Source organism: Podarcis raffonei, chromosome 9 (assembly GCF_027172205.1).
Source record: "Podarcis raffonei isolate rPodRaf1 chromosome 9, rPodRaf1.pri, whole genome shotgun sequence".
Lineage (NCBI taxonomy): Eukaryota > Metazoa > Chordata > Lepidosauria > Squamata > Lacertidae > Podarcis > Podarcis raffonei.
Genome location: NC_070610.1, coordinates 29,439,251 through 29,458,700, shown reverse-complemented (window position 1 = coordinate 29,458,700; position 19,450 = coordinate 29,439,251). Strand labels below are relative to the sequence as shown.

The 19,450-nt window shown below is 44.5% G+C and overlaps 1 protein-coding gene across 1 annotated transcript; it reads left to right on the top strand.

Annotated features, from left to right (window-relative positions):
* Nucleotides 1-226: 226 nt before the first annotated feature.
* On the top strand, nt 227-17,779 carry LOC128420687 (cytochrome P450 4V2-like). The gene is made up of 11 exons (XM_053402418.1): nt 227-484; nt 7,570-7,682; nt 9,792-9,877; nt 11,054-11,244; nt 11,535-11,604; nt 12,787-12,913; nt 13,441-13,632; nt 15,209-15,311; nt 16,311-16,445; nt 16,850-17,029; nt 17,458-17,779. Exons 1-11 carry the CDS (start codon nt 298-300, stop codon nt 17,628-17,630), a joined length of 1,557 nt encoding a protein of 518 aa, XP_053258393.1. The 5' UTR covers nt 227-297; the 3' UTR covers nt 17,631-17,779.
* The last annotated feature ends 1,671 nt before the right edge of the window (nt 17,780-19,450 follow it).

The following is a 19,450-nucleotide window of genomic DNA, read 5'->3' as shown; positions in this document are numbered from 1 at the left end:
TCTGGCCCTGGTCTGATTTCATACCCTTTTCTCCTGTTGCTCGCCTTTTCTCTTAAACTAACAAGCCCCCAGGGCAGACACCATTTTTCCCAGAGAGGGGTTACTCCATCCCCTTGACAATTTGGCTCCACCTCCCCCAAGTCTTCACTGTTTAAGAGAGATGGAGGCGATGCCTTCGCTCTCCCAGTCCTTCCCCTCCCCGGACTCCGCCTCGCCTTACCTTAGAGCCTCTTCTCCAAGCAACTCGCTTCCCTGGAGCTGAGGGAGGCCATCCGTGCTCGGCTGCTCTCGCCAAGGATGGCTCCGGAGGGCGAACGACTCTTTTCCTGGGCGGCTGCGGCGCTCGCCCTGCTCCTGGCCGTCTGGGTCGCCCGCTTCCTGCTGGACCAGTGTTGGAAATATGTGCAGCTGAAGCCCATCCCGGGGCTCAGTCCCTGGTACCCGCTGCTGGGCAACGCGCTGCTCTTTGAACGCGATGGGGAAGGTAAAAGGCAGGCAAGCAGAAAAAGCGCGCACTGAGTTTTCCCAGGCAGCTGGGGCGAAAGAAATCGAATAGGCTACTAGTTTTTGGCAATCTTCACCTGCCCACTGTGACACATTCTGGAAAGGTACAAATAGGAGGCATTGCGAAATAGCCTCCCTGCGCCTACTCCAAACGTATCTTCTCCCTGGAGGTGGCTGAAATTCGGCCTTTCCATGTATCTCTTAATTTCAGTAAGGTGAGATGCCCCGTCTCCGGTCGGAAACGCACCTTAACCATTTCCATGTATGCAATATCGGGATGATTTTGATGTAGCGATCCCCGCCCCCTTTTTAAAATTGCAGATGTGTGAGTAATTTTTCTTATATTCCACATTGCACTTTTGAAAGAGCTTTTTCCTCATCCCGCCGGTGCCAGAAAGTCCGGATCAGTTGTGAATATTGATTCAAGGGTGTGATCTTGTGTGTGCAGCATAATTTGGGAAGAATTGGAAATTCATAAATAGGGTCGTAGGTAGTTTCTGTATATACCCTGCTTATCTAGAAGCAACATCATCATCATCATCATCCAGATGCTAGATGTCCAGAGTTGCATAACAGAAAGTAGCAAGTTTTCCCCACTGGGAAATGCACATTTCATTTCTTCCTCTTCACAGAATTGTAGATTTGGAAGCGACCCAAGGGCCACTTAGTCCAACATCCCTGTAATGTAAGAATCACAGGTATGATTTATAGATTTACTGTAGCTGCAATTTACAGTGGCACCTCAGGTTAAGTATTTAATTCGTTCGGGAGGTGTACTTAACCCGAAACTGTTCTTAACCTGAAGCACCACTTTAGCTAATGGGGCCTCCCGCTGCCACCACGCTGCCGGGGCACAATTTCTGTTCTTATCCTGAAGCAAAGTTCTTAACTCGAGGTACTATTTCTGGGTTAGCGGAGTCTGTAACCTGAAGCGTATGTAACCTGAAGCCTTTGTAACCTGAGGTACCACTGTACTGCTAAAATCCAGCGCACCCATCCTTATAATTATCATCATCATTATTATCAATTTATTATCCCATAGGGTAGCAGTGTTATGCTACAGCAGACAAAAATGAAAAAAGTCCTGTGATACATGATTAAAGACTTCGCAGGTTTTTTTAAAGGGATACTGTAATATTTGTAGATAAGATTTCAAAACATTAAAGGAAGGGAATCAATTTATTTATGGGATTTGTTTCAGGTGCCAAAATGCCTGGGGATTTGCTCCAAAGTAGACATAGCTAAGCTTGCAACCGTGAACTTGCACAAGCTCTTCTGCCGTAGGAATTTAATGAATAATAAAACAAACGCCTTCAACACGGCAAATCGGTGGGGCTTACTTCGGAGTAGAGCCATTTAGGTTTCCATTGTGAGCCCATTCAGGCAGTAGCACTCTCTCAAGCTCCGCCTCGGACTCCTTCCCCGCCCTTTCGCTCTCCTCCTCCCTCGAGCCAACACGTCAGCTTTCCTCCAGCACCGCGCCTTCACCATCCCTCGCCCGGCTCAGAAAATGACTCCTCCACGTTAAGCTCTGCCAGGGTTGAGCTGCTCGTCAGAAAGCGTCTCCCCAGGAACCTCTCGGGGTTCCTCCTCCTTGCCTCCCCACCGCGTTTGCAGCCTCTGTTTCGCTGCGCCGCTTTGTTCTCGAGAAAGGAAGACGCCAACTGAAATATACTCGGAGTCGAGAGTGGATTTCATGCTCCTTATTCAGCTCAAAGTGGTGCGGAGGAATGGAAGTTACCCCAGAATGTCTGCTTTATATACATTATTAACACAATGGGCCCCACGTGATTGGCTAATTCCGGGATTCACCTGTAGGCCAATCTGGTTGCGGATTCACTTCCACCTGGAGCTGGATTGGGTGGCTCCTGTGGACCAATCAGACTGCTGCATTCTGGACCCTATTCTAGGACCAATCAGACTGCTGCATTCTGAATCCTATTGTTTTAGGACCAATCAGACTGCTGCCTTTTGGATCCTATTCAACTCAGTACATAACACCAACCAAGCCCGCTCCCCTCTCTGTGAAGGGCTTTGCTTGGCTCACAGCTGCAAGCGTGCCACCTTTTCCTTTCTCAGGGAAGAGGGGCGCAGCAGCGACATGGAGGCGGCAAATGCTGGATTTCAGCGCTGCGCTGCAGGTGCTCCATTATGGAAACCATTCCCCTTGCAGCTCCGCCCTCTTGCGCCTTGGGAGCAGGGCAAAGTTGTAACAACGCCATTTTCAAAATCGAGGTGCCACCCCCAAAGCAGCTTGCCTCATGGAGAGGCCGGCCAAGGGCACCAGGTTGGAGCTGCTCCACCTGCCTCCAATGGGGAATCATCGCCTCACCTTGCTCAGCCAGGGCAAGGCTGGCCCGCAATGGAACGGGAAGCAGCGCTGGATTGAGGGCGCGCAAAATAATATTATAATTATTATTATAATAATTATAATAATTATTATTAATTAATAATAGTATATTTATATGGGTACGCAACTTAGGTGGGGGGGCGTCAAATGTTGTCCTTGCTCAGGGCGCCATAGTACCCAAGTCCGTCCCTGCTGGAAGGCTGTCTTTGGTGAGGAGAGCCCTTCAGGCTGAAGGGCCAAGCAGACAGGTGCAGTGTCCAGAGTTCGTTCATTAAAATGTGCCTTAATACCAACGTAGTAATAATACCATACACAGAAATAATATCACGAATCAGCAGTACCATCAGTCCGCACAACCTCAGAGTCACCAAAACAACCACAGCAAAGGTATTTCTTTCTAATCTTTGCTGCTAGTGCAAGAAGAGTCGCAAAGCTGTTACTATCACTCCAAAGAAATGGCGTTTTTTCCTCCAAACCTCAGTGTTCCTACTTCCACGTGTTATATTCAGAAATCTCTCTTGAATCGGTATATAAAGGGCAGTTTAACAATTACACCTGATAGTGGCCACAGATACAGAATTTGCCTTCATAACAGAAGAAGAAGAAGAAGAAGAAGAAGAAGAAGAAGAAGAAGAAGAAGAAGAGTAGTAGTTTGGATTTGATATCCAGCCTTTCACTCCCTTTAAGGAGTCTCAAAGCGGCTAACAATCTCCTTTCCCTTCCTCCCCCACAACAAACACTCTGTGAGGTGAGTGGGGCTGAGAGACTTCAAAGAAGTGTGACTGGCCCAAGGTCACCCAGCAGCTGCATGTGGAGAAGCGGAGATGCGAACCCGGTTCCCCAGAATATGAGACTACCGCTCTTAACCACTACACCACACTGGCTATAGACCTTGTTATAGCACAAGGGTTGGCAAGGTTTACCTCGCCTGGGCCAGTTCACTCCAGTGGAGATCCCTCCATGGGCTGGATCGTGTGTGTGTGTGTGAGCGCGCGCGCCTGCTATTTCCGGTATCTGCGTCTGTGCAGATATGATTTCTGGCGTCTGCGTCTGCGCATGCGCAGAGGCGATTTCCAGCACCACAGAAGCGAGTCTCCACACCACGCTGCACTGGTTTAGTGCAGCATGCGGGGACTCGCCAAGTGGGCAGCTCAGTTCGGGGGTGGCTTGTGGGCCGGTTAAACGACCCCTGTGGGCCGCTTGTGGCCCATGGGCCTTAGGTTGCCTACCCCTGTTATAGCACCTGTCCAGGATTGCAGTTGGCATCACTTGAATAAAAGCTTTTATTAGGGAAACAGGCTTGAGTTTAGTTAAATAACTGGCTCTAAAATGCTTGTTTTAGAAAAGAGAAAATTTAGAGTTCTTAATTAGCTGCAATTCCTTTCTAGAATCTTACCTAGCTAAGCCAGATCAGGATTTATTCAGGAATTCGTGAAACACAAACTTTCATGATAGGAATGTATTTGCTTAGGTGCAGATGTTTCTTCTATCATGGCTACATTGACTGACCAGTTAGATAGACTTTCATTAGAAGTACCGTATTTTTCGTCCCATAGGACGCTCCGTCCCATAGGACACACCTAGTGTTTTGGGGGGGAAATAAAGGGAAATTTCCCCCCCTTTATTTTCCCCTCAAAACCAGGTCGGGGAAACCGAACCAGGTCGAGGAACAGCGGGATGGCGGCGCTGCGCCTCCCTGCTGTCCCCCGAGCTTGTGGGGCTGGCCGATGTCTGCCCGCCGCGCGGGGCGCTCTGCTTCAGGACGCCTTGCACGCCGGGCGGCAGGCAGGCTGCTATCCGCAGCGTGGGGAGCCCTGCGGGGAACTCCTGCAGGGCTCCCCACGCTGCGGATGTCTGCCCGGCACGAGGGATGCTCTGCTTCAGGGCGCTGCTCGCGCCGGGCGGCAGGCTGCTATCCGCAGCCTAGACAGCCCTGTGGGAACTCCTGCAGGGTTGCCTAGGCTGCGGATGCGTTCCCGAAGCACCGGGCACTCTGCTTTCAGTGCGCCCGGTGCTCCGGGAATCAGGCTGCCTAGGCTGCGGATGCGTTCCCGAGGCGCTGGGCTCTCTGCTTTCAGCGCGCCCTGCGCTCCGGGAAGCAGGCTGCGGATGTCTTCCTGAAGCCTGGAGAGCGAGAGGGGTTGGTGCGCACCGACCCCTCTCGCTCTCCAAGCTTCAGCGAAAGCCTGCATTCGCCCCACAGGATGCACCCAGATTTCCCCTTCATTTTTGGAGGGGAAAAAGTGCATCCTATAGGGCGAAAAATACGGTATATATAGCAGGACTTCTTTGTGCCTCACCTACTGTACTTAAATCACTTAGGACCGAGGCTGTCTGTTCAGGACATATCTATTGCTTCTTGATCCATCTGCTTTACAGTTACTTCTGGCTCTCTTTCTCCAATTATATGGTCACAATAATCAAATATGGATTATTTTGTATGCAATGTCAGAGTGGGGCACACTACCTATCAATCACGCAGTGCCCCTTTGTATGGAATCACCCATAAAAGAGCCCGATTTTATATGGTCAAATTGATTTCTAAGCAAATCTGAATATGCCCTTAGATGGGAATGGCTGAGCATGCGATATATATATATATTTTAAAAAAGATATATATTGAGTTTTTCCACCTTTATACATTAAAAAATCAAAAAAAGAAAAAACAAAAAAGTTAAAAACACATAAAGTTTACAATCCTTATTTTCAATAATATATTTCCCTGACTTCCCCACACCTCCCCTTCTTATATTCCAATTCAAATTGTTAATTCAACAAGTTCTTGTCCCCAATTTTTGACCTTTTTATATTTAATTCATTTAAAAAAACCCAATTTTAACTTATAAACATCAGTATTTAAACATCAGTGCTCATTCTTAAAACTTTTTTCTAAAGTCGACCCAAATTCCCTTCCATGAATTCCCCAATTTTCATACTAATTGCAAAACAAAATAAAAATAACAGATTATAATTCTGCACCCTTTGGATTCCCAAACCCCACCCCCCTTTCCCGGTTTCAATTCCCAACAAATGTCCATCAGTCTTAGTCTACTATCAGCCTGGAGACCTCACGTCCGAGGCTCTTAATTCTCTCTCAATTCCTCTCTGCCGGTTTTTTTTGGTAGTCCTTAATATTAAACACCAGATCTCGGAGAAGCTCTGTCCCGATAGGGTCCATATTTCTTCCAGCCAGACCTCCATACTTAAAAGTGGAGCCCGAATCTTGTTTCGTACTCCTTTTAAGTCCAAATGTCCCAAAAGCTCCAACTTTCACCTTAATCAAATTTGTAATCCATAGGTCTTCAGATCTCCACATAAGGAGATCTCTCCATTCTTCAATCTTCAATTCAAAACAGATTTTCATCATCCAGTACTTATTTTCCTTTGTAGCCATCATGTCAGGCCTCTGGCTCTCCTTTGTCATCTGCAACATTACATCTCCTCCTTCCTTTTCCTCAGAAACAACATATATCTCTTTCTCCACACTCTCAAATCTTTCAAGTTTCTCTTCTTGTCCAGCTGCATGGACTTCATGAGTCAAGTCCTTATCAAATTCAATGAATTTGTTTACTGTTAAGTCCAGAGTTGCAACATTTGTAGCCAAAACATCAATTTGGCCTTGTGACTTTCCCAAGAGAAGAAACACTCTGTCCAATTTAGCTTGAATTTTTCCTCCTTCAGCCATTCTTGTAATGTCCCAAAATCCCCTCTAGAGGGATTTTGGTTACTTTATCTTCCTTCCAGTTCAAATCCAAAAATCAAGTTAGTTTGTATCAGTTCTTCCTTGTTTTCAACAAAATATAACCAAATTGTAGCAAATATATCCAGCAGAGACAGCAGAAACAAAGTTCTCTTTTTCCTTCTTGACAGCTAATTTGACAGCTGTCAAACACTTCTATATCTCCTCAACAGGCTCTCTTGCGGATCACTCCTGGGTCCGGGGGGGTGGCACTTCAGCTCTCAAAATTAGCTCTTATCCTCCAGTGAAATTACTTATACTGCCAAATCGTGAAATTAATGTCTTTTACCCAATAAAGAAGAAGAAATTCTCTCGACCTTAGTTAGCTAGTCCTTGCTTTAGATTATTTATAAGACGGGGAGACGGATTTCCTGTTTGCGCCTTCCCCGATCGTGCCTAATTCAAAAAAAAAAATTTCTTTACAAATCCAATTTCCGTATTACTCACGGGTTGTTGCTTTTAGAGTCCAATTGTTCACAAGAGGAAGTCAGCGCTCTCCGACCATGGCATGCGGCTTCACTCCGCAGGAGAAGCAGTCGACTCTCAGCACCGCACTGCTCACCCCGTCCCCCGTTCCGAAGCCTTTAAAAAGGCTCCTTCGCGGGTCGGGGGGGTGCAAATGGTGCCCACCGAGTCACCAAGTTCACAGGCTTCAGTGCCTGTGATTTCTGAGGGTCCCCGTGTCACCGCAGCGGCAAGACCCGATTCCTGCGGAGCCGATTCCCTCCGGAGCTCGGAGGGAATCTGCCATTAGCCAATGGCGCTAACCCGGAAGTCCATGCTATATAAACTAGAACTTTATGTGAAAGTGGGAGGTTGGAATCAGCTCCTTGTCTCTCGCAATCTGAATTTGGGAAGAGGGTTCTCTTACTGTGTGACTGTTGATCTTAGCTTAGAGTATGTGATATGAGAACAAGTAGCGTAGAGGTGGTGTCATTGAATTCCTCAATTTTAAACTGGATGCATGTTTTCCCAGCTTTCTTTCAGCAAACGATAAATTTCATGGAACCCTTCCGGAATGTCCCACTGATGCAACTTTGGATAGGACCACATCCCGTTGTGCTCTTATATCGTCCAGAAACTGTAGAGGTGAGGTTGTCATTCTTAGACTTTACTGCATGGCTGGGGAACTCCCCAGCAGCACTACCAAAACCCACCACCCCCTGAGTATAATCTGCCAAACAGTGCATGCCTGGAGGGGATGGTGAATAGGACCAAAGTGTCAGCCAAAAATGGGGGTGGGAGAGTAGAGCTGCCCATTCTCTTTCACACACTGGTGCACTCTTATGAATATTTACTCAAAAATAAGTCTCTTTTTGTCTAATGGGGCTTGCTCACTTCTTGGGAGCAAGCTCCATTAGATTCACTGGAACTTATTTCTGTATAGACTCAGAGGGGATTGCAGTCTAAAGACTCCTGGGAATAAGTCCTGTGGAAGCCGCTAAGGCTTAATTTCTAAGAAATATAAAGAAAGGTGCCAGATCAGATTTGGGATCCTTCTGAAAAATACTACTGTAATCCAAGAACATGAGAGAGAGAGAGAAATAGTTTTTCCAGTGCATGCACTCAAGAAAACCTTGCACTTCATTTTGTAGGATGAGCATGAGGATTATGCTTAATGCAGATATTCTGTCTGAAGATCTTAGCTGAGTGCTATTCATCAACAGTGTGGAGGTGGTGTTTTTCAAAAGCAAATGCCATAATATCTGCTCTGATTTATTTATTTATTTTAAAACTGGGCGAAGTCCCTCCCCCCTTCCTTTGGCAGGATTTTGACAAGTGCAGCTGTTTTATTAATGCAAATTACTGGATCCTGTTAAAAGGGACTGAAATCACTTGCAACTGCCAGTCGCATGGAATAGGTCTAGGGTTGCTGCCACTTATGCTGGACAAAGAGCTTTAAAGCAGATGGTCCTCCAGATGTTTTTGGATCCTCCTCCCTCCATTCCTGACTATAGGCCATGTTGAATGGGGCTGATGGGAGTTGGGGTCAACAAAGTCCAGAAGGCTACAGGTTCTCTCCACTCCCGATTTAAATGATGCAGTGCAGCAAAAGGAAGAGCAGCCACATTTGCTCTCCCAGTCCCATCATCTGTCCCCCCCACCTCATTTTCTCTGAAGCACAGCTGACACCCTCCCAGCCACAGCAAACAAAGGAGGTAGATTGAAGCAGATGGGCTGAATGGGTGGGAGCAAGAAATATGGCTGCTGTGTTCCTTGTAATTCTAGGCTTTAGCCCTATGATCCACATTCTGGAATACATGAAGAAATAATAAAGAGGGGGTACGTGTGTTGAGAGCCGTTCCTTGAAGATGGGTTCACAGCAGCCCTCATGGGTGGGTGGGCAGATCTCCAGCACTTGCAAGAGTGAGACAGAAGAGAAAATTCCAGCAGGACACCTGTTGAAGTTCCTTCTTTAACACAGCTATTAAAGGTGCTGGAGTTCTGCCATATTTTGCATTTAACCAACCTGCTTACAGACTAGGATCTCCTGGCAGAAGGAAGGGCCCTCAGGCAGGCTGGAATCAGGCCCCTTTTGCTTAATAGCAGAGTCATTAATCTGCTAAAACTGGTCTTACAAATAAAGGTGGACATGGTGATAGGGAAACAGAGTTGACACAGGGAAAGAAGCATCTGACAATCGTGTTGGAGGCAGATTGCATTGCTGTCTGCAGCTCCCTATGGAGGCAGGCCTTCCACTTGGAAAATGACACGATGCCCCTAGCTGCCTGTCACGCAGCAGGAGCCAAGAACAGATGCCAAATGTGGTTTTCAGTGCAACATGCACCTTTCTGAGAATCTCAACTGCCTTTGCAATTATCAAAGAACATTTGAAAGTACATGAGTAATTCCCGGTATACACTAGATGGCGAATGAGCTGAGCCAAGTTCAGGTGACCTGGGATGTCCTTTTGACCTCCACACATTGATTGAGCTTCCAGAACAGATGTGTGCATGAGCTGTACAGTCACAGGTCCTCACATCCTTACTCTGTAGTCTAAAAAGAAAAAGAATGAAAACACAAGTTGTAGAAGGGAGCCCTATGACGGACAGGCTCTGGGTCTGCCTCCTGGTGACCCAGCAACCAGTGGGAGCTAGTGAGTCCATCAGCCAATCAGGAGAAAGAGTGTGGGATTCAAGTTAGATTCATAGAAAGGCAAAGTCAAGAAGTTACATTTTTGCTTGCTTCTGTTGCCAGGTAGTGTTGAGGAGCTCTAAGCATCTTACAAAACCCTTTATCTACACGTTTTTGCATCCTTGGCTGGGCACAGGACTCCTAACGAGGTAAATGGACCCAGAACATAAGTGGGAATTATACCCTTTTGTCCTACCCTTTGGAATACAATGTAGCTGGTGTGTTCAGAGCCGGTTGGGTTATCAGTCCTGCCACACATGTATAATGAATGTGTGAAGGAGGAAGTGGGACTGGGGTTACAGGCCACACCCATGACAGCCCACTGGCCACACAACACCTGCACATGTCCTATTGAGCGTGTAGACTTGCTCAATTCTCAAGAAAAGTACTGAAGAGCTGATTGGTGCTGACTTCAAGACCTGCTTTTAGCAGAGGTCAGCTGCTCTCTACGGAGTTCTCCACTGGTTGGTTATAGTGGGCTTTGAAGGCAGCGCCAAGCAGCTGATTGATACTGACTTTAAGGCTCCTGATGGTTTATTTGCAGCCACATCTCTATCTGTCCCACACAGACGGCATCATGTATCCTTGCATAGCTCAGTTGGTTAGAGCACAGTGCTGATAACATCGAGGTCTCAGGTTTGATCCCTATATGGGACAGCCGCATATTCCTGCATTGCAGGGAGCTGGACTAGATGATCCTCAGGGTCCCTTCCAGCCCTACAATTCTATAATTTGATGTGAGGGCAAAAATGAAATGGCCTAATGGGCAAAACTGAAACATCAACCCTGTATTAACATAAAACTAGTTGGGGGAATCTGCAGTGAGCTGGAAGTTTTCAGCTGGTAGCTGGAGCAGGAAAGAGATAATAGTTTAAGAAGAAAAAGCCTTAGGAGGTGACCATTCATTGCCAATCCAGAATTGGCATTGAGATCCATGAGATTTGAAAAGTGGTTTATTGCTTGAACATCACCATACTAATGACCTCAGTCTGCTAGGTGCTGGTCTTTATGTGGTCAACCATCCTTTTCTGTAGCCTAGGCAAGGGGGCACCAGCAGGTTCAGGGAAACCCCAAGGTTTCCAGTGCCAAATCTTTATTGCAGGGATGGGGAGACAACGTGGAAAGAAACCAGTAAAAAACACATTGGAGACTGAACATGATCAGTGACTATGGGCTGTTGACTGTTGACTGTTAGAGAGAAAAATGGTCAGTTGGGAGTGAGGAAGAAGGGAGTGTCTGTAAACCTGAACAGGAGCACTGCACACTGCCATGTTTTGTTCCAGGTCCTGCTTGAAGGCATTGATGTTTCAGTCTTTGTTTTGCAGCACTGGAGGCAAATGGCGGTCCCGAAGGAAAATGTTAACACCCACCTTCCATTTTACCATCTTAGAAGATTTCCTCGAAGTGATGAATGAACAAGCCAATGTCCTTGTTCAGAAACTTGAAAAACATGTGGACAAGGAGCTGTTCGATTGCACTTTATACATTACTCTGTGTGCCCTTGATGTAATTTGTGGTAAGTGCAGTTGCTGCTGTCAAAGTGTTGCAGTAAATGAGGTTTAAACATCCCTGCTCATTTGTTGGACGAATGGACATTTTTGTGAGATCTGACCAGAAGAGTTGTTCTTCTTGTAACAATTTATCTAAATTAGACACATGCCATTTTAAAAATAACGTGAATAGCTTGTTGTTCATTTAAATTCTGTCAACACTGAGCTTGATGGGCCCTCTGCTCTGATTATGTCCCATTCTTGGTTTCTAGGAGAATGATTCTTCATTTGATTTCTCTCTCTCTTCTGTTCCTAGAAACAGCTATGGGCAAGAACATAGGAGCACAACACAATAAGGATTCCGAATATGTCCAAGCTGTCTACAGGTAGTTTTTAGTGGGATGGTGCATTCCAGCAGCAAGGATTGGGAACCTGTGGCCTGTCAATGGTCAGGGATGTTGGGGTCTCAACAGCATCTGAAGGGCCACAGGTTTCCATCTCTGAAGCAGAGCCTTGATCTGCAGTGTTTTATTGGGGGGGGGGGGTTACATGGAAAAAAAGGCCCCTTTCCCTTCCACCATGCAGATATAATATTAATATTAATATGGTGGTACCTCGGGTTACAGACGCTTCGGGTGACAGACGCTTTGGGTTACAAACTCCGCTAACCAGGAAGTGGTTGCTCTAGGTTAAGAACTTTGCCCCAGGATAAGAATGGAAATGATGGGCCAGCGGCACAGCAGCAGCAGGAGGCCCCATTAGCGAAAGCACGCCTCAGGTTAAGAACCATTTCAGGTTAAGAACGGGTCTCTGGAATGAATTAGGTTCTTAACCTGAGGTACCACTGTAATAATAATAATAATAATAACAATAATAACAATAATAACAATAAAATTTATACCCTGCCCATTTGGCTGTGTTTCCCCAGCCACTCTGGGCGGCTCCCAACAGAATATTAATATTATTATTAATAATATGAACGATAAAAGATCAAACGTTAAAAACTTCCCTAAATAGGGCTTCCTTCAGATGTCTTCTGAAAGTCAGATAGTTGTTTATTTCCTTGACACCTTATGGGAGAGTGTTGCACAGGGTGGGCACCACTACTGAGAAGGCTCTCTGCCTGGTTCCCTGTTACCTCACTTCTCGCAGTGAGGGAACCACCAGAAAGCCCTCGGAGCTGGACCTCAGTGTCCGGGCTGAATGATGGGGGTGGAGATGCTCCTTCAGTCTTTAACCTGAACTTGACTGTCTGCATGAAAAACTTGCAAAGGCCTGCTTTATGCAATCTTCCTCCCTACCCTTCCTTTTGGAGGAGGATTGCACGAACCGGGCTGAATGATTATGTAGAAGCCCTGTTCACACTGGAGGTGACCTGTGCAGTGGAGGAGCTGAAAATGGCCCAAGCTGTATGTCCTGAGCTGGGGCTCTGTGTATCTGTTTCACATGTGTACCATATTTCTCATGACACTAATTTGCTCAGATTAGTAGCAATACATCTGGGCTCTTTCCTGTACTTCTTGTCATTTTCTTAGGGATTTACCCAGCTTTGTTGCTTGTTTCCCTAGGATGAGTGTTCTGATTCAACAAAGACAGAAGTCTCCCTGGCTCTGGCCTGACCTTCTGTATCCCATGTTCCAAGAAGGAAGAGAACATTACAGGAGTCTGAAGATACTTCACAGCTTTACTGATAATGTAAGCTATTTCATAGGCACAGATACCAAAAGGTATTTTGCTAATATTCACAATTGTGACCCTCCCAGACTTTGGAGCCCTGCTCAGAGCATGTCAAGCTGGGCATGTGAGGGCAAAAGTTTGCCCTCTCCACTCCCAGCCTTTGTGTGTTTAGGAAAAACATCTAATGACGTCTTGAGAGTGTTTTTTCTGTGAACTCGCTTACAAGGCTTTTTATCTTCACCACATGCCTGCAAGGCAGGCTGTGCTACGAGAGAATGACTCAACCTTCAGGCTACCTATTGGGGTTCATGGCTGAGTTGAGATTCAAACTCAAGCTTCAGTTCAACACTATCCACTGTGCCTCACCATCAACAGTTTGTTATTGCCAAGACATCAAATGCATCTTCATAACTGGGTATACGGACCTTGCTAGGTTCAGGGGACAACAGAGATAGCTAGTCATGTTGTTTGGTACTTCAGTGAATGCACACACTGGATCCTGCAATCTGAGAAATGAATGGCTTTTTTTCTTTTTATTATCTAAGGTCATTGCAGAAAAAGCTCAAGAACTAAAAAACCAGGAGCAGCATAGAAGCGATGCTGTCAGCAACGGTGAACAAAGCAGGCACAAAGTCAGGAAAGCTTTTCTCGATATGCTTCTGAATGCCACTGATGATGATGGGAAGAAGTTGAGCTACCTGGACATTCAAGAGGAAGTGGATACTTTCATGTTTGAGGTATAGAATGCCCAGTACAAGAGTGCTAAGAAACCAAGAACTCTGGCCAATATAAGTTTCAGGAATGGGAGTGGTCCCTACTCGAGTACAAGAGTGCTGGCATAGCATGGTGGTTAAGGATGCTATCCTGTACCCATATATCTGGGAGTAAACCCCATTGAACTCAATGGTGTTTACTTCCACATAGAGAGGTGTAAGTGTTAAGAGGCTGTTCTACAAGTCAAGAAATCTCTGGCTATAGGCAAATGCCTACACATGGGAACTGCCATAGCATACTTCAGCTTAGTGCTGAAAAGAAGTACCTAGGCTTGGTTTGAGCTTGTTAAGAGAAAATAATTGAAAATAATTGTTTCAGATATGTGTTTGCTAATTTAACACATATAAAACTTTGCTGTAGAAAATATGTATCTGAAGCTGCCCTTAGCTAGATGGTAAGCTTGCATTTGCCATACCCGATTAGTCTGTTATTCTCTTCCAGTGGAGCCTAAATAAATTCTCAATGATGCATCTTATTTCATTAACAATACATGGGCATGAAATAAACCATTGCCTGATATTAATTTGCTTTAATAAAGAAAACAAAGAACTACTTGCACACAAACAGCTGCCAGACAAATTGCTTAATGGTAGTCCAGTGAGTATAATTAAAACCTGACTTGATTCACCGATAACTTTGTTGTGTGTGTTTGCCCTCTGGTGGTTATAGCGGTACTGAGGCATGGTTGTTTATTTATTAATCATTTAATTCCATTTATGAATTCCTTCCTTTTTAAATATCTCAGAAGTGCTTTAACAATACAAAGACTTTAAGAATACAATGTATAAAACAGTTCCAAATCCAGATATAAATGGGGATAAAAAAAATCCCCACTTAAAATGCTTGTTGAGAAAGGAAGGTCTTCGGTGGGCACCAAAGAGGCAAGAGGGATCTATCTGCCTTCTGTCTAGTGGAGGCAGTTCCAAAGGACCTCTTGTTTTCCGTTGACTGAGACATGGGAAGTGGGGATCAGTTACAATGCAATGGGCAAAAACAAAGGAAAGCATGTTTTTATACAAGAGATTGTTTTTCTATGAAATATGCAATTGTTTTATACATGACACATTTGGGATTGTGTGAAAGCAGGAAAGGTGGGATAAAAATAAAATAATATCACATGTCACATGTCATATGTCATATATCATATAAAATAAAATAAAATGAAGGTACCTAAAAGCCAAGCTTCAGTGTATATGTCTGTTTCGTATTTAGATAGGTGTGTTAACCATCCTCCCAAGATCTTTTCAGATATGAGAGTGACTCAGGAATGACAGTTTGTCTTTAGCACATGGAAAGTGACCAGGCCTGGAAGAAACCCTAGGACATGGTTTTCCTTAATTTCCCCCCAAACACTTACAAGACTTACTCTTGTGTATGTGGCTGGTGCCTTCAAATTTTGGATTTGTGCTAAGAAAAACTGCTGTGAGTTTCAGAGGGTGTGAAATACTTTGTTTAGGCCTTGGATTGGGACATCATTGTAATGGCTGAGGATCCTATTTTTCTGATAAACATTAGGCCTCTTTCATTTTTTCCTTCAAGGGTCATGATACTTCCGCTTCTGCCATGAAGTGGTGTATTTACTTGCTTGCAAGTCATCCAGAAGCCCAAAGAAAAGTTCACCATGAACTTGATGAGGTTTTTGGTAAGTTTCTTTTTCTTTTCTGTGGGTATAAACCTGGGTAAGTATGGTATGCAGGAATACTTCTGGGTACTCATGAATATTTATTGATTCTTCTAATGCAGAGACGGAGAACCTCTTGTAAAACATTGAGGCTTAACGGCATAAAATATTTTGTGGCGATTTCTGTTTGCAGAGAATTGTAGCAAATCGCCTGTTGCTTAAGAGCAATGTGTTGATTTGTATTTACAATGTATTTTGTAACAGGTTTAAAGACAGCTTGCAGTAAAACTTTGAAACACTTTATTGGTGTGGAAAGCTCATTTATTCATACTCTGTACGAGGCCAGATCAGAGAATTCTGCTCATATAAGTCCAGTACCTTTGGCCCAGCATGAGTCCCAGTTTGGCCCATGAAGCTGTTTTCACCAAATCATACCCACTTGCCCCTCCTTGTCTAACAGGAAACATTTAAATAATAAACTCTGTAGGTGGAGTCTACTCTGGCTTGGCATATTTCTCCAAGGCTCCCAGATAACATTCTGCAGATACAATCAATGATGCGTAGCATCCTTTACCTTCGCCAGACAATGATGCTCCGCTGGTTTAGCTCTCTTAAGAGGGACCACCTATAAAAGGATTGCAGCTAGTCTCATACCTAAAAGAAAAGAGACTGAAGTTAGTGATTTAGTTAGTTATTTTGCTGGCAGAGTGGGGCTATGAGTGCTTGGAAGCTCTGTCCTTTAGTAGGCTCAGTAGCTGGCAACTCCTTCTGTTGACAAAACGCTGTTCTGGGGTCTAATGCTTTTTATGCTTTATCTCAACCTCTGGCTTAGGAAGCCTCTGACTTGCGTCCTATGCCTAAGCATAGAAATGAATTGTGGCAGTGACTGAACTAGTCCCTCAAATGTCCCCTGTTCCACCATCCTTTAAAAATAGGTGTCCGAACTTCAAAGTTAGGATGCATGTTTTGCTGGTAATCAATAGCACATGTTTCTCTAACCGCCTCTTGTTATCATATCAGGGGACTCGGATCGTACCATCACAATGGATGATTTGAAGCAACTACGGTATCTGGATTGTGCTGTTAAAGAAGCTCTTCGCCTTTTCCCTTCTGTTCCATTTTTTGGCCGTACATTGAGTGAGGAATGTTATATTAGTAAGTATTTCAAGCGGGTTTAATTATTTATTTACGTTATTTATTAAATTTGTATACCGCCCTATACCCTGTAGATGTCAGGGAAGATTCACAGCATAAAACTACAAAATAAAAAATACATAATAAAAACGAAAACAACCCAATAATCCGCCCCTCCTTCCACAACACATTTTAAAGGGGCATCTGATGTCAATCAGCCAAAGGGCTGGTTAAAGAGGAACATTTTCGCATGGCGCCTAAAGCTTTATAATGAAGGCGCCAGCTGAATCTCCTTGCGGAGAGCATTCCACAAATACAGAGCCATTGCAGCTTGATGCCTTGATGTTCTGTGGCTATAAGCTTAGTGCTAGCATGGCTGGTTTTACAAGGAGAATTTTTCATGACTATCCATTGTTCTTTGGCAGGAGGATTCAGGATACCCAAAGGAACGGATGTCATAATTGGGTCTTTCATGCTGCACAGAGACCATGTTGTCTTCCCAGAGCCTGAGGAATTCAGACCTGAGCGATTTTTCACTGAGAACGCAGCTGGGCGGCACCCGTATGCATATGTGCCTTTCTCTGCTGGGCCTAGGAACTGTATCGGTATGTGCAAGAGTCAAAAGTCAGAACTCCAGACCACAGTATGCTTCTATCACTGATCTTTCAAAACAATTCTCAGCATCCTTAACAAATCATAGTCCCCAGAATTCTTTAGGAACACCATGACTGTTAGTTTTATAATGGACAGTGCAAACACACCTAAGTCTAAAGGTCATTTCTGCACCAATACTATGAGCCCCTTCCTTTCACTTTCCCCACTTTTTCCTTCCTTCCATTGGCTTGCCCCTCCCCACACACTGTTTTTTTGGGTTGATTTGATTGTACATCTGTATAGAAAAATGCTTAAGTGTTTAAGAATTTAAAATTGAGTTTTGGGGACCTGACCACAGTGTGATGTGTTGAATAACAATAAATATGCACTACTGCTATGGTTAATTGCATCTTGTAATTGCTTTTTAACTCCTCTGCAGGTCAGCGCTTTGCAAAGATGGAAGAAATGGCGATTCTAGCTACCATCCTGCGGCACTTCTCTATTGAAAGTACACAGCGACGTGATCAACTCTGCCCTGTAGGAGAACTGATTCTTCGTCCAAATAAGGGCATCTGGATTCAGTTGAAAAGGAGATCAACTTCCTGCTCTTAAAATAAGAAACCTCAGGGAAATTCCTTACCACACTGCATTAGGACTACTTCAGTAAAAACTAACAATTTTCATAGCAGGACTTCTTAGAGTGCCTGATGCGACTATGACTTATTTTTTAAACTGTCCAGGGTGGCTGGGGCAACCCAGTCAGATGCACAGGGTACAAATAATAAAATTATTATTATTATTATTAACCAAGGTGGTGGTGTTTCTTTTTAAAAGCAAACAGCTGCAATCCAAGTTTCCCTTTCCCTTCTCAAGATGGAGACTTCAAGACTTCAGGAGTGAGAGAGGGCTGCTTTGTGCTTCTGGGATTTCCAGAATTGGAATCCTTTTCTTAGCACGTAGTGGAAGTCTGCATTTAGAGAGATTTTTAAAAAATTAATTTGGGAACCCCTCTGTCCTGATGGAGAGAAATTTGGAATGGATCTAAATCATCAGGGTGCTGCCAGACTGTCTGCATTTTGAATTGGAATTCAATCTCATACCAGCAAATTCAGGTTGAACAATTAAAGCTGATTTGGAGCTCTTGTAAAACAGGCCTGCGTCCTCAAAAGACCAGGTGTTTTTTTTACAACAAGGAAGGTGAAAGCACACTGGAAAGCCTGGAATAACACTTGCTTGACCCAATGTTGTGTTATGTCCCTCAAAACAAATCAGGATGAATTCTCAATGTCTCGCCAGAATACTCTCTGCAAACAAATCAGGATGAATGCTTATTAAAGAAGTGACCTCAGTATCATCCAACACTATGTGGTGTTGAGAAGCCACCTTTTGTCTGCTCTATGATTCATTGCTTTGGATAAAGGAGTGGCAGTATCCAATCAAGAAGAAGTTTGCAGACTATAATCAACCCTCTCACTTAAATGCAGGTATGCCAATATTTTTAGTTTACTTTTTAAAGTTAAGAGATTAAGGTAGAAATCACGAATCATCCATTAAATTGATTCCAGAGCATGATGTTTGTATCCAAGCATTCCTGACACTGGGCAGGACTCTAATCCAACCCCCAAACTATCTCCCCACTTTTGACCCAGCTAGCTCCACTGATTGGCTGGTCAGCTCCTCAACTACCATAGAAATATTTTGCTCTGGAGGTGATGTGGCAATGGGCACTGCTGGTTCTCCCTTCCCTTCTGGGATGCTTGGGATTGCCGGGATGGGCTCCTCATCTGAGTCACTGCCCAGTCTGCCTCTGCTTCCCACCTTGGAGTTGTTGTCCTCTTCTGACCACGCATGCCACTCCTGCGCTGTCCTAGTTGGTGCCACACCACCAATGACACATAGCAGCTGAAAATGGGGATAATACCATCTTATGGCTACCCTATGTAACTTTTAATACATGGAGAGAGGGGGAGAGATAAGGATTAAATAGGTTCCGAAGCATGGATGTATCCAAGATTTCCTGGCACTGGGTAAATACTCTGCTGGCTTTTTGGATCTAGGGTGAAGATTACAATCTGTCCTAACTGCTTGCGTAAGTAGAGATTTTTTAAGTTACACAGCTGTCTTTTAAGCTTCATGAAACTTTTGGACAGATGAGGTAAGAAAACTATGGCAATAATAGCATTGCTATGTTTTCTTTTTTCTTTTATGCCTGATTCTCTGCATAGTAACAGCCTGACAGGTGGAAATTTAACAGACGGCGCCTTCCCCATCTCTTGACCTTTATATGAGCAAAAGCTCCATCTGAAACATTTTCTTTTTCTAGGATGAAGATAAAGGCTGCTCCCAGACAGTTACTATATATGATGAGAGGGGTTCAAGCGCACACCAGAAATTTAGGGTTTTTTTTGCATTAAATTGTGAATAAAAGTGCT